General features: G+C 39.8%; 2 protein-coding genes across 8 annotated transcripts in view; both read left to right on the forward strand.

The window, feature by feature from the left end:
* The window catches only part of NCBP3 (nuclear cap binding subunit 3), a 38,396-nt gene extending 13,357 nt beyond the window's left edge, over nucleotides 1–25,039 (forward strand). For 3 of the 5 annotated variants that reach the window (XM_077851647.1, XM_077851648.1, XM_077851651.1), the window contains 11 exons: nucleotides 3,471–3,596; nucleotides 5,179–5,307; nucleotides 5,524–5,600; nucleotides 6,352–6,460; nucleotides 8,790–8,889; nucleotides 9,182–9,285; nucleotides 11,080–11,371; nucleotides 13,388–13,542; nucleotides 14,352–14,513; nucleotides 15,580–15,742; nucleotides 16,212–25,039. In XM_077851647.1, the coding sequence (XP_077707773.1) occupies nucleotides 3,471–3,596; nucleotides 5,179–5,307; nucleotides 5,524–5,600; nucleotides 6,352–6,460; nucleotides 8,790–8,889; nucleotides 9,182–9,285; nucleotides 11,080–11,371; nucleotides 13,388–13,542; nucleotides 14,352–14,513; nucleotides 15,580–15,742; nucleotides 16,212–16,320 (1,526 nt within the window). In that variant the 3' untranslated portion in view covers nucleotides 16,321–25,039. Of the gene's footprint in view, nucleotides 1–3,470; nucleotides 3,597–5,178; nucleotides 5,308–5,523; nucleotides 5,601–6,351; nucleotides 6,461–8,789; nucleotides 8,890–9,181; nucleotides 9,286–11,079; nucleotides 11,372–13,387; nucleotides 13,543–14,351; nucleotides 14,514–15,128; nucleotides 15,280–15,579; nucleotides 15,743–16,211 lie in introns of those variants that run through there. The other 2 variants (XM_077851649.1, XM_077851650.1) reach the window with 2 other exon arrangements.
* Nucleotides 25,040–25,509: 470 nt separating this feature from the next.
* ITGAE (integrin subunit alpha E) overlaps nucleotides 25,510–26,281 on the forward strand; it is a 66,761-nt gene continuing 65,989 nt past the window's right edge. The window contains exon 1 of one of the 3 annotated variants that reach the window (XM_077851644.1): nucleotides 25,510–26,144. In XM_077851644.1, coding sequence (XP_077707770.1) covers nucleotides 26,111–26,144 — 34 coding nt within the window. In that variant the 5' untranslated portion in view covers nucleotides 25,510–26,110. The remainder of the gene's footprint in view (nucleotides 26,145–26,281) is intronic. The other 2 variants (XM_077851643.1, XM_077851642.1) reach the window with 2 other exon arrangements.

Genomic DNA, 26,281 nt, shown 5'->3' on the forward strand with positions numbered 1-26,281 from the left:
ATGGAATTACTCATATTATGGATGTTGTTGTATTAATTTTTTTTTTTTAAGATTTTGTTTATTCATGAAAGACACAGAGACAGGCAGAGATATAGGCAGAGGGAAAAGCAGGCTCCCTTCAGGAGCCTGATGTTGGGACTCAGTCCTGGAATTCCAGGAGCCAAAGGCAGATGCTCAACCACTGAGCCACCCAGGCGTCCCATATTAATTTCTTTATATAGTTTGGATACTAACCCTTTATCAGATAGGTCATTTGCAATTATCTTCTCCATTCAATTGGTTACCTTTAAGTTTTGTTGTTTCCTTTGCTATGCAGAAGCTTTTTATTTTGATGTAGTCCCAATAGTTTATTTTTGCTTTTTATTTCCCTTGCTTCATGAGACATATTTTTTTTTTTTTTTTTCATGAGACATATTTTAAAAAATGTTGCTACAGTTGATGTCAGAGATTACTGCCTGTGCTGTCTTCAGGGATTTTTATGGTTTCAGGTCTCAACATTTAGGTCTTTAACCCATTTTGAGTTTTATTTTTGTGTATGGTGAAAGAAAGTGGTCCAGTGTCATTCTTTTGCATGTGGCTGTCCAGTTTTCCCAGCACCAATTGTTGAAGAGACTGTCTTTTTTCCATTGGATATTCATTCCTTCTTTGTTGAAGATTAATTGACTGTATAATTGTAAGTTTATATCTGGGTTTTCTCTTCTATTCCACTAATCTGTGTGCCAGTACCATAATGTTTTAATTATGATTGCTTTGTAATATAAGTTGAAATCTGGAACTGTGATATCTCCAGTTTTTTCTTTTTCAAGATTGCTTTGAATATGGGGATTCCCAGGTGGCTCAGCGGTTTAGTCCCTGCCTTCAGCCCAGGGTGTGATCCTGGAGTCCTGGGATCGAGTCCCACATTGGGCTCCCTGCGTGGAGCCTGCTTCTCCCTCTGCCTGTGTCTCTGCCTCTCTCTCTCTTTCTCTGTCTCTCTCATGAATAAATAAATAAAATCTTAAAAAAAAAAAAAGATTGCTTTGAATATTCAAGGTCTTCTGTGGTTCCTTGCTCTTCCAACCCATGAGCATGGAATGTCTTTCCATTTCTTTTGTGTCATCTTGAATTTCTTTCATTAGTGTTTTACAGTTTTCAGAGTACAGATCTTTCATTAAATTCCTTTTTGAGGGGGGAATCCCTGGGTGGCTTAGTGGTTTAACGCCTGCCTTCAGCCCAGGCGTGATCCTAGAGACCTGGGATCGAGTCCCACGTCGGGCTCCCTGCATAGAGCCTGCTTCTCCCTCTGCCTCTCTCTTTTCTCTGTGTCTCTCATGAATAAATGAATAAAATCTTTTAAAAATATATAAATATAAATAAATAAATTCCTTTTTGACTATAGCTGTCAACATTTCTTCCTCCCCAGAGGTAACAACTGTTATCAGTGTGAATTATACCAGGCCTTTTTCTTAGGCCTGGTATAATTAGAAAATGTATGGTGATGTTTATATTTTATTTTTTTAGTGTCGTTACATTGTATAGAAACACCTCACTGCACTTCAATTTACTGCACTTTGCAAATACTGCCTTTTTTTTTTTTTTTTTTTAATAAATTGAAGGTTTGTGGAAACCCTGTGTCGAGCAGGTCTGTTGATGCCACTTTTCCAACAGCGTTTGCTTACTTTGAATCTCTGTGTGACATTTTGGTAATTCTTGAAATATTTAGAACTTTTTCATTATTATTGTATTTGTTATGGTGATCTGTGATCAGTGATCTTTGATGTTACTATTGTAATTGTTTTGAGATGCCAGAGACCAATCCTTTGTAAGATGGAGAACTTAAGTGATATATGTTATGCATGTTCAAACTGTTCCACCAACTGGCCGGTTGCCAGTTTCTTTCCCTCTCCTTGGGACCCCATTCCCTGAGACACAACAATATCGAAGTTAAGCCAGTTATTAACCCTACAATGGCCTCTTAAGTGTTGAAGGAAAAGAGGACCCAGGACTCTTACTTTATTTTTTTTTTAAGATTTTATTTATTTATTAATGAGACACACACACACACAGAGGCAGAGACACAGGCAGAGGGAGAAGCAGGCTCCATGCAGGGAGTCTGACGTGGGACTCAATCCTGGGTCTCCAGGATCAGGCCCTGGACTGAAGGCGACGCTAAACCACTGAGCCACCCAGGCTGCCCTGGACTCTCTATTTATTTATTTTTTTTTTAAGATTTTATTTATTTATTCATAGAGACAGAGAGAGGCAGAGACACGGGCAGAGGGAGAAGCAGGCTCCATGCAGGGAGCCGACGTGGGACTCGATCCCGGGTCTCCAGGATCACACCCTGGGCTGCAGGCAACACTAAACTGCTGTGCCACTGGGGCTGCTCTGGACTCTCACTTTAAATCAAAAGTTTGAGGTGCTTAAGCTTAATGAGGAAGATATATCAAAAGTCAAGATAGGCCAAAAGCTAGGCCATTTGTGCCAAACAGCCAAGTTGTGAATGCAAAGGAAAAGTTCTCAAAGAAATTAAAAAGTGCTATTCCACTGAACACACAAATAGTAAGAAGTAAAACAGCCTTATTGCTGATAGAGAGAAAGCTTTTCCCATTCCCTTAAGCCAAAGCCTAATCTAAAGCAAGGCTTTGACTCTCTTCTCTTCTGTGAACGCTGGGATTGGTTAGGAAGCTACAGCAGAAAAGTTTGAAGCTAGCAGAGGTCATGAGGTTTTACGAAAGAAGCCATCCATCTCTGTAACATAAAAAGCACAGGTGATGCAACAGCAAATTATCCAGAAGATCTAAGATAATTAATGAAGGTGGCTATACTAAACAACATATGGGCACTGAAACCTTGTGTTTGGCTATACTAAACAACATATGGGCACCGAAACCTTGTGTTTGTTTTAAAGTGCATTTTCCTGATTACTAGTGAAATCAACCATCTTTTCATATGTTTATTGGCCTTTTATATTTCCTTTTGTGTGAAATGTGTGTTCATATTCGTTTTTATTCTGGGCTATCATTTTATTATTGATTTTGTAGGATTTCTTTACTCTAGTTTCATACTTTATATTTGGGACAACATCTCTTCAAAATTATCTTGGCTATTGCACATCTCTCTTTTACATATTTCCTAAAATTATAGAATCAGCCTGTCAAGTTCAAGGAGTAATCCTCTTGAATTTGGTATTGCTTTAATTACTACAGGTTAATTTGGGGAGAGGTATTACGTATTTTACCAACAGCATTTGTTTTTCAGCCTAATATTCCCGTTCTGAATTAGATCATTTGTTTAGGGCTGTTGCTCTGTGATTAAAAAAAAAAAAAATAGTTTACCTTACTGTCATCTTCTTTTGAAGTAATTGTCATCTTTTCTGGCACATTTCTTTTCTAAACACATGTTATCTGAACTGTTACAAAGAGCTACTGGTGGGATGTGCAGTATGGATGGGAAAATTCTGTCATCACTTTTATGTCTTGTTTTTCTAGCAATCCCCAAAGTGAGGCTGGAGACAATCTACATTTGTGGAGTAGATGAGATGAGTACCCAGGATATCTTTTCCTATTTTAAAGAATATCCTCCTGCTCACATTGAATGGTTGGATGATACCTCCTGTAAGTACATGCAAGTTTTTTATTGACTATGCTTTTGTTTATGATTTTAAGAGTTTTTGTTATATCAGATGGTGAATGTTTGTGGTTGAGAATACTTGTCTGTGCCCTAACCTCTGTCTTTAGCCTAGGGGGAAAAGATTGGCCATTGATGAAAACCAGAATGCCTTAGCCAATCTGCCAGATCATATTCAGTGAGTACTCTAAGACAGCTTAGTGGTGATGACCAGGAATCTAGGAGGTTGGTTGCTGGCATCTGAGTCTTGTGTACATGATTACTGAGGCCTCTTTAACTCCCACAATTTCCCAACAAAGGGATCCAACTTTATAGAATTGGGGTGGATCCAGCTGTATAGAATTGGGGCTGTTTATTCAGGGCTTTAGATGTTGTAATTGCACCTTCCCAGATAGCTCTTCACACGGCTGGCTCTGCCTTAGTATCTGATCCAGAACTAAACTGAAATCCTCTGACACTATATCATACCTCTTACTTCTTGCTTTGAAACTTCACCTGCTTGCCCTAACCTGTGATTTCTCCAACTTGTGAACTAACTGTAATATTTACTTCCCTCCCGACTCCAGAGGAGTAACCACTGTGCTGGCTTCTTGTTTTAACTCACTTCTTTTCTGGCTTTGCTTACAGCTAGCTTGCTGACCTAGGTTGTACCTTGAATAGCTGCCTGGTTTTCCCATCCACTTCTTTAGAAGATGTTGATTAAGTGTTGTCATTGAAAGAAGAAACATGACTGAGTAGAAGAGTTTTCTCTGTTTTTCCTTTTGCTTAACTTACACCATCTAAATCAAGGGTTGGCAAACCTTGGGACGCCTAGGTGGCTCAGCAGCTGGGTGCTTGCCTTCGGCTCAGGTTGTGATCCTGGGATCCAGGATTGAGTTCTGCATCGGGCTCCCTGCGAGGAGCCTGCTTCTCCTCTGCCTATGTCTCTGCCTCTCTCTCTCAGTCTGTCTCTCTCATGAATAAATAAATAAATATTTAAAAAATTAAATGGATTTCTTTTCTATAAGACTTCTCAATACCTTTTTCTTGATAAATTCTCTTGCTTAAAGAAGCAGATTAAATTAGTTGCTACAAAGCCAAGTGGCTATCATGCCCCCATTGTATATATTCCATGGATACCATCATCACCCACACTTTACAGTGGAAAACAATCATTTAGCATGTCTGAATGACAAGAAACAGCAGACAGTTTCCCTGTAGAGGGCAGTAGTAAAAAAGGATAATCCAAACTTATTTGACAGTTGTCTTCTTACCATCATCATCATCACAAAAACTGCTAACACTATATAATACTCATTGAGCCAAGCAGTTTTAATATACAGAACCCTTTTTCATGGACTATGTCACAGCTATTTCATGGAACCCAGTTTGGGAATGCAGCTCTAGGCTAATATCACCAGAGAAGTTTTACTACCACTTTCTGTACTACTTTCATTAGGTGATTTGTACGTTTACTGTTACTGATCTGGAGCTAGATGAAGCCATAGCAATGAAGGTACTGCAGTCTCTGTTTTTTTAAAAACTTACCATTTGGATGTGATGTAATGTTTTATTTTACATTTTGTTTAGGTAATGTGGTTTGGCTGGATGAAATGACAGCCACACGAGCCCTTATCAATATGAGCTCTCTGCCAGCCCTGGATAAAATAAGAAGCAGGGATGCCAATGAGGACAGGTCATCTGAGAAAAGTAAAACAGGTAACAACACAGGAGGAACTTTTGGGCTGAAAAGTCCTATTCTTTACACTGTTGATTTGGGTTTCTGTGCAGAGCTTTATATAGCATTTCATTGTCATTTCTAAAATAAGCTCTGATGCTTTGGATCATCAATAAATAGGAGATAGTACTGGACTTTTAAGTTACACGAGATGAAGTTATGTTAAGATTCATCTTGTCTCTTATATTGCATTTTAGACAAGCAAGAAGACAGTTCAGATGATGAGGAGGCTGAAGAAGGAGAAGTTGAAGATGAGAACTCAAGCGATATAGAGGTTAGTAATGGGCAAAGATATATATAAGTTTTTAGTGTAAAAAATTGCTTACTGTCTTTTATTTAAGGCTTAAGGACATAGTAAGTTGTGTTTTTCCTCTGACTTTTACTGTTAGACCTTTTGAGGGTATACCAGGATCCTGGCCTTTAAGTTCATGTAGCTGTAAAAAGTGATTTTTCTTGAGATTTTTAGACTAGCACTCATACTTCTGAATAAAAACATTGTTTTGTCGAGACATACTTTGAAGTGTTATCTAATGAGTAAAATTAAGAAAAAGTAAGTGACAGAATATTCCTAATGGGACATGTGCTATTGTTGGAAATATTAAAGTGTATTCATTTAAAAAGTACTGAGTACCTACTATATACCAGATTCTAGGTCCTGTGGATATAGCATAAAACCAAAGTCCTTCCCTTCTTGGAACATACATTCTAGTGGTGAAGAAAGACCATGCACAGATGCACAGATATGTAATGTCAGGAAGTGAGGAGTGCTATGGAGAAAAGAAGGGTAAGCAGGTAGAGAATGATGGAGACTCTTCTTTCAGACAAGGTGTTCAGGGAAGACCTCTGACTTAACAGTGTCTCAGAGGATCAGTGCTGTCATGCTTCAAGAATTGTGTTTTTTTGTTTTGTTTTGTTTTGTTTTGTTTTAAGAATTGTTAAAAATGCTTTCTCGATAGTGGCTTTGCTACTGAATAAATATGAAAGAAAATGTAATTTTTGTATTGAAAATGCTCTTTTTTCTTAAGTTGGACACATTGTCTCAAGTAGAAGAAGAGTCTCTGCTAAGAAATGATCTTCGTCCAGCTAACAAACTTGCAAAAGGAAATAGGTTATTCATGAGATTTGCTACAAAAGGTAAATGTGTTATTTGGCATTAATTTTTAATTTTAATCTAAGTCATTTATTTTTGAGTGACATCCATCTCTTTTGAATATGAAGTTAGGTCAAGTAATCTTAGAGTCCCTTCAAACAATAATATTCTATGCTTGTGAAATGATGGCTTGCTGTCTGAGTTGAATTTCAGACTTTGAAGGTGAATATTAGCTATTTTTGCATAGTTTTTGTGATTTCTGGCTAAAGGAAGTTATTTTCTGCTAAAGCTAGTTTGTCCTCTGTACTGTTCAGTTTATCATCTGAACTACAAAAACATTTTAAAGTTATACTTTTTTATTCATCGTAGCAGTATCTTCCTGGACGTTGCTAATAGTGCCATTCTCTCAAAGGAGTTAAAAGCCTCTTAAGGGGATCCCTGGGTGGCTCAGCAGTTTAGCACCTGCCTTCAGCCCAGGGGGTTATCCTGGAGTCCCAGCATCGAGCCCCATGTTGGGCTTCTGCATTGGAGCCTGCTTCTCCCTCTGCCTATGTCTCTGCCTCTCTCTCTCTGTATGTGTCTCATGAATAAATAAATAAAATCTTTGAAAAAAAGAAAAAATAAAAAAAATAAAAGCCTCTTCAATTTGTAAGACTCTCTGCACAGTGATTTTGGTGTGCATTAAAATATATATGAATTTTGAATATGGAATACTCCCTGGTTTATTTTTCTTGACTGAGACATGTTTAGACTATCAGCTCGTTATTTTATTTTTTTAAATTATTTTAAGATTGATTGATTGATTGATTGATTGATTGATTGATTTATGATAGAGAGGCAGAGACACAGGAGGAGGGAGAAGCAGACTCCCTACCGGGAGCCCGACATGGGACTCAATCCTGGGACTCCAGGCTCGCGCCCTGGGCCAAAGGCAGGCGCTAAACCGCTGAGCCACCCAGGGATCCCCTCAGCTCATTATTTTATAGACTGCCTCTCAGTTTCTGTTTGTCTGATATCTCCTCCTGATTAAATCAAATTGTGCGTGTTAGGCAAGAGTACCACAGAAGTGCTGTTATATCATTTTCAGTGCATATGTCAGGAGACATGATATTTACTTGTCCCATTTATGGAGATGTTAACTTTTCTCACTTGGTTAAGGTTTCTCCTGTTTTTCCATTTGTTAATATAAAAATTTGTGGGAGGTACTTCAAGATTATGTAAATAGACTTTTGCTCATAATTCCACTCAGCATCCATTGATGACTTTTTAACTCTACATTTCTTTATTTGGCATTCTGCTTTGTAAGAAGTTTGCTCTTTTCTTTTCTTTTCTTTTCTTTTCTTTTCTTTTCTTTCTTTCTTTCTGTTTAGATTCATGAGTCTTATTCAGTGGGTTATCATTCATTCCTATCATTCATTTGATTTATGAATCTTCTTGGATTTGGCCAGTGGAGCCCCTTTAAGCTTTATTGTTTTGACATGCATTCATGATTCTTTGAGCATTTTCTTACTTTATGGCACAGTATAACATCTCGTTTTACCAGACTCGACTTGTACTTTCCCTGTCCCAGATCTGGAATCAGCCATTTCTCCAAGGAGCTAGTGGGCATGTTTTTTTTTAAAGGGTGCACTTGTTGGCTTGTGCCACTATTTACGTGTAGCACCAGATACATGTGTATTGGTATTCACCTTTTGTAATCCATGAGTGCCCCAGGAGCTAGCAAAGACCTGTTACGAAAATGTGTGTGATCACTGACCACCTTTTCTTTCTATTGACTGGCATTTTAACTTGACAAAAGTGATCTTTTCTATGTTTATAGAGTATCTTATTTGAATGCATTCTAAGTGAATGGTGCTATGCTGTTTTCTTTAAGCCATTTTGAGAACATCATGATAGATTGGAAAAAATGCTTTACCAGATATATGGAATTATGTATAGTCTCTTTCTTTAACATTAATTCTTTGTTATTGGAGTGTTGTCATTCAGAAATGAATGTCATCTTTCATGGAGACAGTGAAAATGCTACCTCTTCTAGAAAGCTTTTTTTATTCCCGCACAGCTATACTGACTGTAGCTCTCTTAAGCTTCTTAGAACTTTGTATGTTGTATTGTTGTTGTTGTTAGCAGTGTTTTCTCTATGAGGTCAGCTCCTTAACATTAGCTTAACTTCATTCATCTCTGTATTTTACTCCACCCCCTCTATACTGCTCTGCTTTTGTAGGCACTGAGAGTGAATATTTGTAGTGTATCTTTCCCTTTTGTTGGTAGATTGTGCTGATCTGATCCCAACTATGGAAAACATTTTTTTTAGCCATTCAACATTGTCTTCATACCAATGCAAAATCCTAGGTAACTGTCGTAATTAATTTTTAGATGACAAAAAGGAACTTGGAGCAGCCAGAAGAAGTCAGTATTACATGAAATATGGGAATCCAAATTACGGAGGCATGAAAGGAATTCTTAGTAATTCTTGGTGAGTCCAAAATTTTAAAATACAATTTTAAATAGTACCTAAGCTTTTCTTAATCCCTCAGTTGGTATTCTGCAGTGGAATGTCAGCACTATGTGTGGACTCAAGGAAGACAAGAAGAAAGTTCAAGATTCTTAACTGTGGGTTAAATGGTATGAAAGGCCAAGTTTTAGTTTCATGTAAAATGTCTGTTTCAGCACCTAACATTGCATCGGTGTACAGTTAAACTCAATTAGTGGATTTCAAGGTCCTTCCTATTGGTTTTTGATTATGTGCTTATTTTGGAATGTTGCAGGAAGCGAAGATATCATTCCCGTCGCATTCAGCGGGATGTGATCAAGAAGAGAGCCCTGATTGGGGATGACGTTGGCTTGACGTCCTATAAACACCGACATTCCGGTAGTTGCCTGCTCAGCTCTTGGGTAGACACATGTTTGGCTCCCGAAATCATATTCTTATTCTTAATACAGTCTTTTAAGGTTCCAAACTTTATCATCCTCTCTTCCTTGCCCTCACCCTCTGCCAACATATAGGAAAGTAAGTCAAGTCACAATTAATTTTAAATTGCCCATACAAAAGAGGTCAAATGATTTAATAAGAGCTGTTCTAACAAAAAGGGCCAAATGTGACATAGGAGAAATTGAAAGAAAATTTTCTGTAGCAATCTAATTTTTCTACTATTAATATCAAAAGCTGCATGAAAACTTTTTAAGTTATTTTATCATATGACTTGATTTTATGGTTTCTTTGATGTTGAAAATAGACTGCTACGTTTAGTGTTTTATGCTTATTGGCTTGTGTACACGAATGTCTCAGTTAAATGAGATATCACGACTTGGTTTCATTTTGTTTTTTGTTCCGTCCATCCTTTGTTCCTTTGTTTTGGTGCATATTATAAAAGAACCGTTTTCATTATGTTTTTATAAAGATTTGTTTTTATTTTTAATCTAACTTATAGAATTTTCTACATGCTTTGTAGAACTGCTAAGTCAGCATACAAACATAGGATAATATGCATACATGTTTATCATTGTAACGGACAGGTGAAGTCTCGTTTTTATTTAATGTATATATTCAAAATTGTATATTTGAAATCTGCATCTAAAAAATGCACATACTTTTCTGTTACAGTTACAGGTTATACCAATTTCAAATTCTAAGATATTTTATCATATAATCTTTAGATTAAAGAAATTGAAAAGCAAATCACCCCCTAATTCTAGCACTTTTATTATAAGCAACTTATTTCATTTTATATTTTCCTTATCTATTTTCATAACAAATATAATTGTTGTGAACATATATTTTTAGTCCTACTTTACAAGCATTTTTCCATGAACTCTAAAGTTACAGTTGATTTTTGTTATTCATGGTGGTTATGTTCTATAAAGTCACTGTGATCATTGATATAGTGAATACTAAAACATTCAGAGACTCTGGTCACCATTTTCATCAACTGATCAGTATATAACCTTCTTTGCTGTGTGTTTCTGTTTAAAGATAACTTATTAAATACATATTGTTGATTCATTAACATTGGACTCACAGCCAACAGCATTATAACTCATGCTTGAACAAAGCTTACTTAACACAAATTTATTCTGTAAGGCACATCACAGTCTTCTTGTGCTTAGAAACACTAGACAGCTTTGACACTATACCCGGAAGCCATTTTTTTAAATGTTTAAGTGAACTCACCAACAAAAGCCACAAAAATATGAAAAACATGGCACTTCATAGATTCCAAAAAAGGGCACTTGTTTACAGTATGAGAGCTGAAACAAGAAAGAGTGTTGTCTCATTTGACCTCGGCTGGGAATACGCACATCTGGTGACTCAATTTTTTTTTGACACTCTGTGCATGTCCACAAATGGCCATGAAAACACTGTGAGTGTTGATACAGAGTTACAAATAAATATGGCAGATTTGCAAATATAGAATTCACGAATAATGACAACTGTACTTTAGATAACTTTATAATATTCCATCAGGTTGCTAGATCATACTTTACCTAGCCAATCTTCTATTTTAGGTATCAGAATGGCAACTAGATTGGCACTAATACAGATAATACTCCAGTAAGATCTCGGGCACGGGAACACCACCTTTTAAAAAGGTCACCAATATAGAGCAGAAAATCAGATTCATTAATTTTAGTGCTTTTCCTAATGTTTTTTGGTTAAATTTCTTAGGACTAGTAAATGTTCCAGAGGAACCCATTGAAGAGGAAGAGGAAGAAGAGGAGGAGGAGGATCAGGACATGGATGCAGATGACAGGGTGGTAGTAGAGTACCATGAGGAGCTCCCAGCTCTCAAGCAGACCCGGGAGCGGAGCACATCTAGGCAGTCCAGTGCCAGCAGTTCAGACTCCGATGAAATGGACTATGATCTAGAACTGAAAATGATTTCCACTCCTTCACCAAAGAAAAGCATGAAAATGACCATGTATGCTGATGAAGTGGAATCTCAGTTGAAAAATATTAGGTGAAAATATTTTGTCTTTTTATCAATGCTTTTAATTTTGTTTTAAATACTAATTCCTAACTTCCTCTTAACTCTTAATTTTATAATTTTATCTGTTGCATCAGATTTTTCCTTTAAATATACAAGAATTAATCATTGTTATAAAAATGACAGTGCAGAAAAAAAATGACAGTGCCGAAAGTGAAAATCACCCATAATCTTATCCTTTCCTAAAATCATGACTTAGCAGTCGAGTGAATAACTTTCCTGCTAATTTTATGCATATACCTAACACATGGAGAAATTCCAGAGTTCTACAGAAATGAAGTTGTATTTATATTGTCTTGCAGTGTGCTTTTCCTGTTTAATATAGTGTAGATTTCTATTTTCTACAGAAATGAAGTTGTATTTATATTGTCTTGCAGTGTGCTTTTCCTGTTTAATATAGTGTAGATTTCTATTTTTTCATCCAGATATAGTCCTTTGTTTGAAAATATCATGATTTATTTGGTCAATCCCTTATTGATAGACATTTAGGTTTCTATTTTCTTACTATTGGGATGCCTGGGTGGCTCAGCGGTTGAACATCTACCTTCGGCTCAGGGTGTGATCCTGGAGTCCCGGGATCGAGTCCCACATCAGGTTCTGTGCATGGAGCCTGCTTCTCTCTCTGCCTGTGTCTCTGCCTCTCTTTGTGTCTCTCATGAATAAATAAAATCTTTTAAAAAATAAAATTAAGGGATCCCTGGGTGGCGCAGTGGTTTAGCGCCTGCCTTTGGCCCAGGGCGTGATCCTGGAGACCCGGGATCAAATCCCACGTCGGGCTCCCGGTGCGTGGAGCCTACTTCTCCCTCTGCCTATGTCTCTGCCTCTCTCTCTCTCTATCATAAGAAGAAAAAAATTAAAAAATAAATAAATAAAATTAAAATATATCTTACTGTTGCACTAACTAGATAAATTTCTTGAATTCCAGTTATTGCACAGAGCTGCATATATGTTGAAAAATGTGATGGTGTTAGGGTTGCCTGGGTGCACAGTTTCAGCATCCAACTCTTGGTTTCGGCTAAGTTCGTGTTCTCAGGATCATGAGATCAAGCTCCATGTTAGGCTCAGTGCAGAGTCTGCTTAAGACTCTCTCCTCTCCCTCTCTTCTTCCCCACCCACTCCTCCTCTCACATATTCTCTCTCTCTCTCTCTCTCCCTCCCCCTCTCTAAAATAAATAAATCTTAAAATAAAAATTGGTTTTGCTAAATTTCGTTGCAAAAAGATTTTAATCACTTTATAACCTTTTACCTCTATAGTTATCAGTCTTATCACTGTAAGTTTTGCTAATTTTGTGGACCAAGAAAAAAAAAGTTATTTTAATGTGTATTTCTTTGATGACTATTGGGGATGAGCAGATTCCTGAGGGCAGATGGCATGTGCACAGCTCAAAGAGTTGGCATCTATAGGGGTATTCTCTCTAAGTGTTCTTGGTAGTGTGTTTGGGGAAAAGAAAAACAGTTCAATCTGGTTCATTTGTATGGCTTTGTTCATATCCTTATTTTTAGTTTTCAGAGAACTTTGCAATGTTGGATGCTGCCAGAATAATGCTGGTGCCTAGCATGGTAGCAGATGTCTATAACAGAGAAGTTTGTTCTTTAAAGAAAGAGATTGTAGACTCTGTCGCATCTTGACTATAGTGAAGTCACAGCCTGGGTGCACAGAGATCCCTTAGCCCTTTGCAGGCCTTACTTAATGTTTGTCTCAGAAAGGAGGGGACTTGCAATTACATATTCTGTGATAGTTTACAATATCATTTGTGGAAACCACCCTGGAAAACTCAGTAACCTACTTGTGCTGATTGGTCTCTTTATAGCAGGCTGATCATGATTTTTGTAAGGAAATAATTACTGGTATATGGTATTTATGAGTGGATATTGGCTGTATTAGATTGGGCTGCTTAAATTATTTTCTCCAAATTACATGAGATTATTGTGTAGGCATTGTCCCACAGTTGGAGGTAGTAACTGTGCCTTTTTTTTTTTTTTTTTAAGGAACTCCATGAGGGCAGATACTATATCTACAAGCAATATCAAAAACCGAATTGGTAACAAATTACCAACTGAGAAATTTGTAGATGTCCGACATCTGTTAGATGAAAAACGCCAGCACACACGTCCACGGCCACAAGGCAGCAATACTAAATCAGGTATTGTTGAGTTGTGTTTCTGAGTTCCAGAAAGCAAATCAAGGCAGAGATAGGTCCTTGGATTAAGCATTGCCCTTAATGAACTGGTTTAATTGTCATAGTTCATCACCTCTAAATTTGAGGTTAGGCAGTAGAACTTTCAGACATGAAAAATAATCATAAATTTGCAGTACTAGCCTTCAATATTTTTGTCCCAATTATTTTACTTTATATGTCATTGATATACTTTATACATAAGAATAATAGAAATCAAGTTGAGTTGTTATATAAATGGTAAAGAATTTGAACTAGATGGTATACATGTGCAGAGTCGCAGAGTGGGTACTTGGCCTTGCCTGCTGTGTGCCAGGCTCTGGGTTAGATGCTGGGAATGCTGGAATCTCTGGAGGGGATGCAAGTCATCATAGAACTTAGATGGAGAAACATGAATGCACACATTCAGGTAATTCCACTCCAAAACAGAATGGAGTAAGTGCTCTGATAGGTCTGTAAGAAGTAGTTTGTGGGAGCATAGAGGGGAGGTAGGTCTACTGGGGAAATTGTAGAGAGTTAATTTTGCCTCAGAAGTTCCTTTCTAGAGCAGTCAGCTGAGAATTTTTTTCTCACTGAAAGCCTGTATGTCTGAATTCTCTTAGGGAAATCCAGACTGATTATATAGAGAGAAGGATTTTAGAAGCTTGATTTTGTCAGGTACTTTGCCCTCATTTGAGGAGATTTGGCACGAGGTCCTCTAGAGATCTCAGGTTGACAGTATCAATAGCAAAGCACACATGATTGGTCATAGTAAAACTTTTTTTTTCTTTTTCTAGATATACGCCAGCGGTTAGGAAAAAGACCATATTCTCCAGAAAAGGCTTTTAGTAGTACCCCAGTCTTTCGGAGAGAGCCTTTTTCTGATGTACATAGTAGGCTGGGTGTTCCCAGGCAAGATGTTAAAGGCCTCTACTCTGATACTCGGGAGAAGAAATCAGGTTGGTAACACTTAAAACTGAGGGGGGGGGAGTAGGAACTGGGTAAGAGCAGACTGTAGCATGGAAATACCTTGTTAGTCAAAGGCAGGAAATAGCATATGTCGAAAATAAATTATTTTTCTTCTTCCATTACAGTCATTGTCATAATTATAATAATAAGGGTAATGGAAAATTTAGAAAATGGAAAAAACAAAATCAGCCTTGGTTCTTTCTGCTTAGCACGAATACTACTTATTTATTTATTTATTTATTTATTTATTTTTAAGAGATTTTTTTTTTTTATTCATGAGAGACAGAGAGAGAGGCAGACACAGGCAGAGGCAGAAGCAGGCTCCACGCAAGGAGCCTAATGTGGGACTCGATCCCGGGACTCCAGGATCATGCCCTAGGCTGATGGTGGTGCTAAACCGCTGAGCCACCCAGGCTGCCCTAGCACGAATATTTTTTAGTCTTAAGTTTCTATTCAAGTCTTTGTCCATATATGTATTCTTTGTTCATACAGGATTTTATTATGATCATTTTTATTACATTGTTAAATTCTTTATTAATAAAATGCTTAATAGCCTTATAGTGTAGTATGCTATGAAATTATAAACATAATTTTTCTATTTTTAGATATTAGTAAAGTACATTTTAAAAATTAATGAATAGTGGGCCAAATCTCTGAAAGTTTACAGTATAGCAGGCCTATCAGTTTGCAGAATTTATAGCTGGGAATGATCTGGGAATGGCCCACTTCCGGCAGAATGAAGCTCTACACAGAATGGTGAGTCTCACCAGGGAGGGGCAGGTGTAGCATAAGCAGCCTCCCAGGTGACTCTGATATGCATGAGAGGCACATGTCCCCAACTGTCCCCATTGGTCCAGATCCCTCAGTTTTCCAGGCAGAGGACTATAGCCAGAGAAATGAGATTACCTTCCTAATGCTGTACAAAGGTTACAGGAGCCACAGACCCTTTCCCAGTGTCTTTTGTGCATCAGGTGTTGACAGTGTCCCTGCTTCCTCTGTATTACCCTGCTTGTCAGCATTGACCACCAAAACTGAAATGCCTTCTCACCCAAACAGGTAGTTTATGGACTCGCTTAGGATCTGCACCCAAGACCAAAGAAAAGAACACAAAGAAGGTGGATCACAGGGCGCCAGGCACTGAGGAAGATGATTCTGAGCTGCAAAGGGCATGGGGGGCTCTGATAAAGGAGAAAGAACAGTCTCGCCAAAAGAAGAGCCGGTTAGATAACTTACCATCTCTCCAGATTGAAGTTAGTCGGGAAAGCACCTCTGGTTCAGAGGCAGAGTCCTGATGCCCTTGGGGCTGATGGCAGCTGCCCTAAAGTCTGACATTCTCCTGCAGGGTGGGGTGCACAGTAGAAACCTTCCTCCCTCCCCCCACAGGAGTTGGCGCCCCTCTTGCTCTTACACAGTCACCCTCAGCTCTTGCTACTATAGCAAGACATGTTAAGAACGTGACATGCTTTGAAGGGCATCTATCTATCTTTTGCTGCAGAGTTTGAGTTCTGGGCCCTCAATTCTTTCCCCACTATCCCACAAGCTTTACCCTTTGAGGAAAAGGCAGCCCTCCAGATTTTGTAGACGTTTTTCTTAATATTTTTAACATTATGTCTTTTAAAGAAATGTTTTACACAGTTCATCCAAAGAGCAGAGAACTGAACTTCTCACTATTGCCTTGGCCCTGACAGCTGTTACCAGCACCCTTTTCCCAAGAAAAGTCAATTCCCAGGTGCTTATTGGACAGCCTTCGAGGGGGAAGATGAGGGAAGCTGCCAGCTCACCCTTCCAGGACCCTAGTGTGGGGGCCGAATCTCATGGACCTGACCTCAGAGGTGCACCGGTGCCGCCCAGGTAGATAAGAGATGCAGCATCGATCGTGCTTCCGTTTCTCCCTGGGGATTTCTGTTAGGGGCCTCTTCTTAGCAATCAGCTTGAAGTGAAGATCAAATTCAGTGCTGTGGGATTTTTAGGAACAAAAAACTGTGACTTCTGGATTTCGGGTGGATTTTTGTGCTGGGGTGGGGTCATGAGTTAATGTTGAACAATTTTTAAGTCTGTATTATGTTCAAAAATATAAATGATTTAAAAGTTTAAATTTTTAATTTTTATATGTGAAAATACTTCCTGTTGGCTACAAGGGAAGCTCAAGTGGTGTCTTATGTGTGCTGTTAAATATATATTATATACTTTGGAAGAAGGCAAAGAGAGGAGTCTCATTATTTTTAAATGATCCTAATTGTATAGTCTGCCTGTTGTATATAATGTTCAGCTTGCTTTTTGGCCACTGTAGGAAAAAAACCCATCCATCTGAGATGGGGTCCTGTTGTTTATTATCACTTCAGAAGTGATATGTTAGTATTTATTCTATTTCCAAGTTCTGGCACCTGAAGATACCTTTAAAACTGGCAAGTAAGATAATAGTTAGAGAAATTTCAGTTTATTTCACATTTACTTCTAAACTCCTTTCAGATTATTTTAAAGGCAGTAGATTATTTTGTCTTCCTATTTGATCTTTATTTTGAAGTATTTAATGTTTGTATTCCTCTGCAGGCATAAAAATAGTGTTTCACTTCAATTCACTAGAACTTAAGAGTTAGCGATAGTAAGCCTTTGTCCCTTTGTGATGTCACAACTCCTCACCTGTCTGGAGTGTTTCGGTACATGGTGCAGCCCTGGATTCTAACGATCTTTACTTTTGAGTGAGCTAATCGCCTCATTGATAGTTGATTACAGTGTGGTGTGATTGAATCCAGAAAACTGCTAAAAAAGGAAGTAAAGGGCCATGGGACTTGAGAACTACAACAACTGTACCATGTTTGGTTGGTTAACCTACTTTTCACTCCCTTTAGAAAGATTAGAGACTATAACTACAGTATGTTTCTGCTTCCTGATAGGATTCTAAAAAAGAGATGGTTCTCTGACAATTGAGTCCTAATGTTTCTGAGGTTTCTCACTTCTTTTGTCCTGTGGAGCATGCAGCTGAGAGCCAGGTCCTTGAGAAGGGGCTAGGTTTCAGGAGTTGGTAAAATGAGATGGACAAGGACCTAAGAGTCAGAGACCTGGATGGCAACGTCTGGTTTCTGTTCCATGAGCCTGGGCCTCCAGTTTTCCCATCTGTCAAATGAATAGGCTGGTGGTACCAGAGCTTCTGACTTTGTTGGTGCATCTCAGTGGTGTTTTACTCTTCCCAAAGCAATGGTTGTGGTGGGCTGGCCAGCACTGGTTTCCGTTGCAGGTGTAGGGAGGGTCAAGAAGACAGCTGAGGGCACACATAAGGTTTTAGACAGAGATTCACCCTCATCCCATTTTTGTTAGTCTCTGGGTCTTCTAGTGGGACAGAGATGTCCTTGTGGTATAGTCTCAGCAATGTTCATAAACCCTTCTTCTTTGTTTCCCAGTTAAGACCTTTTCCACCAGTAGTTTGGGCCCATCTGTCCCATGGCCTTAATAGCCCTTCCCAGTCTCCTGCTGGAGACCAGGGAAAGCTTTCTGGAACGGTGGTGGTATGTAATCAAAACTGGGCCTTTGTTCTTGCTTCGGCAGCACATATACTAAAATTGGAACGATAAAACTGGGCTTTTGATCTAATCAGGAAAAATGCCCACGTCAGCAGCCCTGCAATTCTTACAAATACACAGAACCCAGAAAAGTATCTTTAAAGATTTTATTTCCCCCAGTTGTCATTGCCTGCTTCTTCTCTTGCTCTTGGTCCACACTCAGGCACTCAGATCTTGCAATATCTTACATGTTGATGTAAGGGCTTTGAATGCCCAGGCCCTTTCTTTAGAGTTTGGGAGTGAGGGTGGACAGTTCCCCTAGTGGCAGCTCAGTGTGCCAGGGTGCTCGTTATGCATCTGGGCAGCAAGGCTATACACTTTCCTATATTCTTCTTAGTTTTTACACATAGGAGTTTTCAAATACATTTTTGCTGCTTGATAGTAATTGCAGATACCTCATTTCTGTTTCCCACTCTCCCCGTTGGGAGAGACACTAACTGCCCAGGAGAACTTGTAGAACCTGTGACAAGCCCTCCAGCCTTCCAAACTCTGGCCCCTTAGTCTGGTCTTGTGAACCCCTACCCTTAGTTTAATCCCTGTCTTCTCCCACTCCATCCCTGTGACAGTCTCTTCCCTGATCTTTGCCTCATACCCCTGTGCATTGCAGCTGGGATGAATTTTTGTTGTTTGCAGCTTTACTCAGCTATTATTTACATAGCATACAGTTTACTCCTTTAAAGTATACACTTCAGGGGCACCTGGCCAGCTTAGTTGGAGGAGCATGCAACTCTTGAACTTGAGGTTGTGAGTTAAAGCCCCACGTTGGATGTAGCGATTACTTAAAAATACAAGATTTTAGGAAAAAAAGTATACACCTCAGTGGCTTTTAGTGTATTCACAGGGTTGTGTAGCCCTCACCACAGTCAATTTTAGACATTTTCATCACCAAAAATAGATGCTATATTCATTAGCAGTCATTCTCTAGTCCCTCTTCCTTCCTGGTAACCACTACCTTTGGTTTCTATGGATGTCCCCCTGAACACTCATGTAAATGGAATCATACACTTTGTGGCAATTTGTAATTGGCTTCTTTCACTAAATATATTTTTGAGGATCATCTGTGTTGTAGCCTATATTAGTACTCTTTTTATTAATAATATTCCATTGTATGAATACAATACATTTTATTTATTCATCAGTTGACAGACGTTTGGGTTGTTTCCACTTTTGGCTGATACAAATAATGCTGCTATGGAACGTTTATGTACAGGCATTGGGGTGGTCATGTTTTCATTATTCTTGGGTTATATATCTAAGGGTGGAATTGTTGGGTCGCATAGTAATTCTGTCTTAACCTTTTAAAGAACTGCCAGACCCAGGTGGCTCAGCGGTTTAGCGCCGCCTTCGGCCCAGGGCGTGATCCTGGAGACCCAGGATCGAGTCCCACGTTGGGCTTCCTGCATGGAGCCTGCTTCTCCCTCTGCCTGTGTCTCTAACTTTCTCTCTCCCTGTGTCTCTCATGAATAAATAAATAAAATATTTTAAAATAATAATAAAAAAAATAAAGAACTGCCAGACTATTATCCCAATGGCTACATCATTTTCCATTTTCTTTATTAGTGTATGAGGGCTCCAGTTTTTCCGCAATCCTCGTCAATACCTGTTATTTCGCGGCATGAATTAGTATTTCATTGTGATTTTGATTTGCATATCCCTGATATCTAATGATGTTGGACATCTTTTCATGTGCTTCAGAATGAACTTTCTTAAGAAAGTTATTAATCCATTATTCTTCTGCTTTAAAACTTTCCAAAACTTCACTATTGCCCTTGGAATAAATTCCAAACTCCAATGATAGCTCACAAGGCATAACAAAATCTAGCTTCTGGTATCTCTGGCCTGTTCTCCCCATCCTCCCCATCTTTCCCTGCCCTGTGCCTACTAGTTCCCTGGAATCATCTTGATCACACCAGCCTTTCAAACTCTGCTGAGTGCTCTTCTTCTCCAGCAGTGACACACTCCCCTGGACCTTTCTCCTTCCACCTGAGCCTTGCCATCTCTTTTCCCTCAGGACTTAGAGACCCTTCCAGGTAGCTGCCTCCAACTTCCAGAGCCAGGTTATGGTGGCCCCTGCTATATATCCTACAGTACTGCCATGAATGAGACTGCTCATTCCAGGTTTGAGTTATACAGGCACCTAAGATAAAAATAGAGTGTAATCAAAATTCTTCTTGGAAGCCTTGAGGAAGGTGCCATGTTGAAACCAGCATTGTGAGATCCAGCGCTGTTGGTTCCTGCCTGTGTGGGAACAGATGATACTTTCTTTGGTTGAGCTCCAGATGAAGTTGTCGGCCGTATTTTGCAAAAAAAACCACTTATTTTTAGGTATTAAACTCATTCAGGCAAGCAACTCACTTTTGAAGAGGCTCTTGGGAACTGTAACAAGCCACAGGAGCAGCAGGGCACAAGCTTACCTTATGTGAATGGAGGCGCAGGTGAAATGGCCCAAGTGACTTAAATTATTTTCCTTTATCCTTGTCTTTTTTTAAACTTTCTCAGAAAAATATACCATTGTGTTTACTTACGTGAAATGTGCGTATGATGCCGAATTTCTATACCCGTCCCCCAAAGCCAGCACACCTATACACTGAATTGTAATTCCCTCTTCCTAGTTTGTCTTTTTTGCTAGATTGTAAGCTCCATGAGAGCAAGGGCCATGTCTGGTTTGTTCATGGCGGTTTCTCCAGGCTTAGAACCATGCATGGCACCTGGCAAGTTATCTATAAACGTGGTAAACATATAAATCCCCCAGCTGCAGGAACAGCTTCATTCCTGGGGATCCCTTTAAAGGCTAGTCCTTGTTTTCTGCCTTGTACACACAATACTTGATGTTCATTTTATTTTCTCTGTTAGCCTGTAAGCTCCTGATGAGCAGGTGTCTTCATGATTGTTATCTCTGTATCCTCCCACCATGCCAGTCCAGAGTAAGTAGTGCTTAAAAAGTGTTTGGTAAATGAGTGAATTATGGTAAACAACCCAGCTCTGACTCCTTTGCAGGGTAGTCAAATTGTAGCTGACACTACCAGATTGAAAAAGAGGAAGATTATTCAGAAGTGCATAAACTGTACTTGTATAAGAAAAAAAATCTCATTAATTAGACGTCCATAAAATTCAAATTTTGATGATCTGGCAATATCTAAGCTGAAGTTTACCTGGTGTATAAAGGATTTGCTAGAGAATCGTGTAGAATATTTTTTTGGAAAGCATTCGTCTGCCCCAGAAGAGCAGGGAAGGAAGCTGGCAGGTGGATGAGAGGCCCCCAAGAAGGATTGCTGAGCCAGTCTTTAGCTTTGAGTCTTATTGACAAGGAATGTGTTGTAATCTAGAGATGGCGAAGAGAAATAACTTGTTCAGGCAGCAGCTCTTTTGCCTGCAGTAGTATTCCACCTCTCATTTGAAGCATTCTTAAAGTTATGCTGAAATGCTAATGGGCGGTTTGCATTAATATTAACAAATCATGGTGTCACAGATTAATTAATTGCTGTACAAATAAATTTGGTGTATAAGTATTTGCTTTTAAGCTTTATATAACACGAAGCAAATGAGAAAAGGCATTTTTTTTCCTCTAAGAACTAAAAGGACAGAATGTTTTTGATAATTTTGAGAATATCACAGTTGCTTTAAGGCAGATTGTTATTGCATAATCTAACGAACGAAAATCCAGAACTTTTCTTACGTTTATAAAATAAATCTGAGAAGAAAAAAATATGGTAGCATTTTTTAAAAATGAAATTCTATGAACATTTAATAGGACTTTGATGTTCCCGGAAGCAGTTAGGGAAATGCTGGCTCCAAAGCCTATTTCAGATTGTGAGGCACTGAAGTGAGACTTTCCTGTGCTATATAAATAAAACTCTGGAGTATGGGTGATATTAACCTGCCAAAGTCAATACTTTGCCCTAGAGTTCTTGCCTGTTTTTGCCTGAGCAACTCAGAGGCCCTGTTTGCATGACCAGATTCTTCAGTAGTTGAAACTTTGTATTTAATTGCCTATCACCCTCACCCCTCACTGGTGTAGGTTAGTGAAGGCAAGAGGCCCCCATCATTGGCAGGAGAGGAGACATGACCATGACCTTTCCTGGCTTTTTGTGTGTCTAATTATGTGATGCATCCCCTCTTGCCTTAGCAAGGATTACTCAAAAGGCTTATGAACAGGAGGTGGCACTTTTAGCTTAGGTAGAGTGTCTTTGGGGGAGGGTCCAATAGGATAGTATTAGAGACTGGGCCTGAAGCCCTGAGGGTTCATTTTTTCCTCACACACAAACTGGAAAAGACTGAACAAGTCCCTTCACCTCTCTGGACCTCAGTTGCCCTCTCTGTCAGATGAAGGGCTCAACTGAGATGGTCTCCAGGTTTCTTTCTATTGCTAATATTAGTTCTAGGGTCTTTGCTCTGCTTTTCCAAAGACATTTAGGAGCCTAAGTTGAAGAGGAAGGGAGTGGGGGCAAGAAAGAGGCCCAAGCCCTTGGACCCTTGGTCCATAAACCAACCCCTCAGTTACAGAAGAACAAGAGGATCCTCTCCCTAGCTTCTTCCCTACTAAGCAAGCCCACCATCCCACACACACATGCACGCACACATGCACACACTGTTCAATGTTTTATTTGGGAGGTTTTTTTAGGAGGTAGTCCAGTGTATTAGGTTGGGCTGCTGTAACAAAATACCTTAGACTGAGTGGCTTAAACAACAGAAGTTTATTTTCTCACAGTCTAGAGACTGAAAGGCCAAGATCCGGGTGCTAGCTAGCATAGGCAGGTTCTAATGAGCGCTTTCTTCCTGGCTTTCAGACAGCCATCTTCTCATAGTGCCTTCACATGGCCTTTCCTTGGTAAACGCACATGGAGAAAAAGCTCTCTCTTCCTTTTTTAAGACCACTAAGCCTGTTGATTAGGGCCCTACCTTTATGACCTTAATTATCTCCTTTAGGGCCTTTAGACCCTATCTGCAAGTAAACTCAACATTAGGGGTTATGGCTTCAACATTACAAATTTGACAGGAGACACATAGTTCAGTCCATGATCCCCACTAATGCAAAATCCCAGTATATGTTTGTGAAATGAGAAAGCAGGTCTCTGCTTTTTAAACGCTCAACTGGGAGAGATTTAGACCCATTGGGTGTGAGAGTAGTAGGGTTGTAGTAGTTCAGAGTCCTGGTACTGGAGGAGATAGACCTGCCTTAAGTCCCAGCTCTGCCCTTTTTTAGCCATATGATGTTTGACAAGTGATCTGGGAAATCAAGATAACCAAGTAGGGTGGCTCTTAGGATCAGATGAGGTCTGTGCATGAAAGGCCTTTGGCACTGAGTCTGGCACTACCCCCTTAGCGCTCAATCAGTGGTAGTGATTCCTGCTGCTCCTCAGACTTCCTCCAGCTCCTCTTTGCCAGCTCTGTCTTCTACTGTGTCCTGTCTCAGTAATTCCTTCCAAATTCCTCTTTCCAGCTTTCCAGGACTCAGAAGGCCAGTGGGTAGTTAGGACATCTTCTGTGCCTAGAGATGATGAGGCAGGACTATGGGAACAGCCCCCCATCCACCGGTGAGTGCAGATATCAGAGCTTTCCACTCACACTCAAGACAGCATTTCTTTTACTTCTTGCTGAACAGGTCTTTATCCTGTAACTTTTAAGGCTTTATTTTGAAAAAATTTCAAAATTACAGAAAAGTTTCAAGGATAGGACAAAGAACATTTTGCCATATTTTATCATTCATTCTTTCCTCCCCTTTACTCCCCTAACCCCCACCTCTAAGGCATGAATTATTTGAGAGTGGCGTACGTACAACTGCCCCTTTACCCCTAAATATTTCAGTATACATTTCCTAAAGTCTTAGGAAGTAAGGACGGTCTCTCACATGACTATGATGTAGTTACCAAATTCAGGAAATGTATAATTTTATCTGATCAGTACAGTAGTATCTAATCTTCAGTTACATGTTTCAATTTTGCCAACTATCCCAATAAAGTTTTTTAAAGCTTTTCTTTTTTCTTTTTTTCTTTTTTCTTTTTTTCTGGTCTAATTTCCAGCCCAGGATCACACTGCATTTTGTTTTCCTCTCCTTAGTATGCTTTAACCTGGGACAATTCTTTAACCTTGCCTAATGCTACTGATGTTTTTGGAGTTCACTCCAGTTATGTTGTAGAATGTCCCTCAGATCGGTCCCTTGCCATTTGTCTAGAACCTGTATGAGGCTGTGAGTGGAAGGGTTATAGAGCATAGTCTGGCCCTGTCCACGGGGTCTTAAGTTTGGATTTCTGGGGACCGTAGTTACTGTCAGGTAGGCTCGAAGGGCCTATGTGTGCTCATGATTAGAGTTCTACCATGCTGACACCAGCAAGCTTGGATCAATACATCTTTGAGGAATGCAGTCTGAGTCAGCATTTTAGGAGTCTCCAAAGATGCAGAAATGGCCCTGCACTCTGTGCAGCCTCCAGTCATCAGCTGGGCTTGGCCTCCTGAGGTGCCCTGAAGTTCATACTCCAGACATGAAGTCCTGCTCTCAGAAATGTTGAGCAAGCTGCAGTCCTAGGTTCTTGTGTGTCCCTACTGCTGATCTGCTTTGTGGCCTGGGGTGGGGAGAGGAGCCTCTTCTGGCTCTGCCAAGTGTCTCTGGCACTCAAAACAAGTGTGGGGTAGGGAGAAAGTCACCGAGCCCCGGAGTGGTAGAAAACAGGCCAGGACTCTGGCCTGTGACAGGGTTAAGTCAATTTAGATGGTCTTCATTGTGATCTGACAGGCAGATGCAGACCTGGAACTTCAGTTTTTTTAGGTGTTGGACAGTGTCAAAAATGGTGAATTGTAATCTCTATTCAAGCAACTATATAGCATCAGGAACTGTCACATTAGTTGTAGATATTTTGTCAGACCAAAGCAGACAATGAAAAAATGTCACCAAGCTCCACAAGACTTTGGCCAAGCTAACTTTCAATGTGAGAAACAAAATAAAATTAATTTTCATCTTGTCATTAAGTCAACCCTTGTCTGCTTTAACACTTGTGTTAACATTTTCAGTGTGCTCTCCCTAGGGATGCAGACATTCATGTGAGAGAAATAGAATCTCCTGCCTTTTTTAATGTAAATTAATTAAAATTAAATAAAATTTAAAATTCAGTTCCTGAGTTACACTGATAACATTTCAAGGACCTAGTAGCCACAGTAGTCTGTGTTGGACAAGGCAGATCTAGAACATCACATAGTTCTGTTGGACAGCACTGCTGTGCTTTTCCAGCAATCTGGGAAGCAGGAACACTTGCTTCTGTGACAGTAAACAGTCTTGATCACAAAAGGAAGATTTGACAAATTGTGAAATTAGCTTTTAAATATGACTGCAGACTGTTGGCAGTATTTCTTTTGGGGTGTTAGATTAGATGAGAGATATGCTAGAAAGATTTACGGAATTTTATGTCTTCTGCCTGGTAGCCCAGAGCTCTGTTAAGTTAGTTCCCACATGGTGTTGTAGCCAGGTTTTAAAGAGAACACAGCCAAGCTGAATCACTGAAGCGGTGATTTCAGTCAGTGCATGGAGTCTTAACATTTATCAGGCCCACCATAGCCTCAGGGCTTTGAGTGCAGGGGCCAGGTGCAGGAGCCCCATTTGTAGCGGTGGGGGTACTTCTAGTGGGAAGGGGACTTCATGCTCATGGCTGAGGCAACCACCGCTAAGAACCCTGGGCTGGGTGCTGGGCTGAGGCATCTGGTGATGGGGACTCACTCACGTGAATGATGAACAATGACTGGATTAATACCACTGCACTCACACATCTGATGAGGACATCCAGAGCTGTGTTTCCAGGCCAAACCTCAGCTCACTGTTCCAAGAAGTGTGGGTGATGGAGAAGGGCTTCCAAGACCCAGCCCACAACTGCTGAGGAAGCCGCACAGTTATGTACCAGTGGGAACATCTGTGTCTGCTTGAAAGTGCCTGTTGGCCTGTGGGTCCCTGCTTCTGTGTCTCTGTCTCCGCCTCCTAGCCACCCAAGCTGAGAAGGGGAAGCTGAAGAGGCCGAGGTCCACGCGCTGCCTCTGCTCCAGCTAGGATGTGGCTCTTCCACACTCTGCTCTACATGACCAGTAAGTCAGCCTCACCTGCTGCCCTAAGGGGTTGCTGTGCCTCTGTCTGTCTAAATGGGGCTCTCTCTGAGCGGGAGGTCAGAGATAGTAGGGAATCCCTCAGGGAGGGGCTCTTGCTTGCAGAGTTAGATCCCCAG

Source organism: Canis aureus, chromosome 16 (assembly GCF_053574225.1).
Source record: "Canis aureus isolate CA01 chromosome 16, VMU_Caureus_v.1.0, whole genome shotgun sequence".
Taxonomy (NCBI): Eukaryota; Metazoa; Chordata; class Mammalia; order Carnivora; family Canidae; genus Canis; species Canis aureus.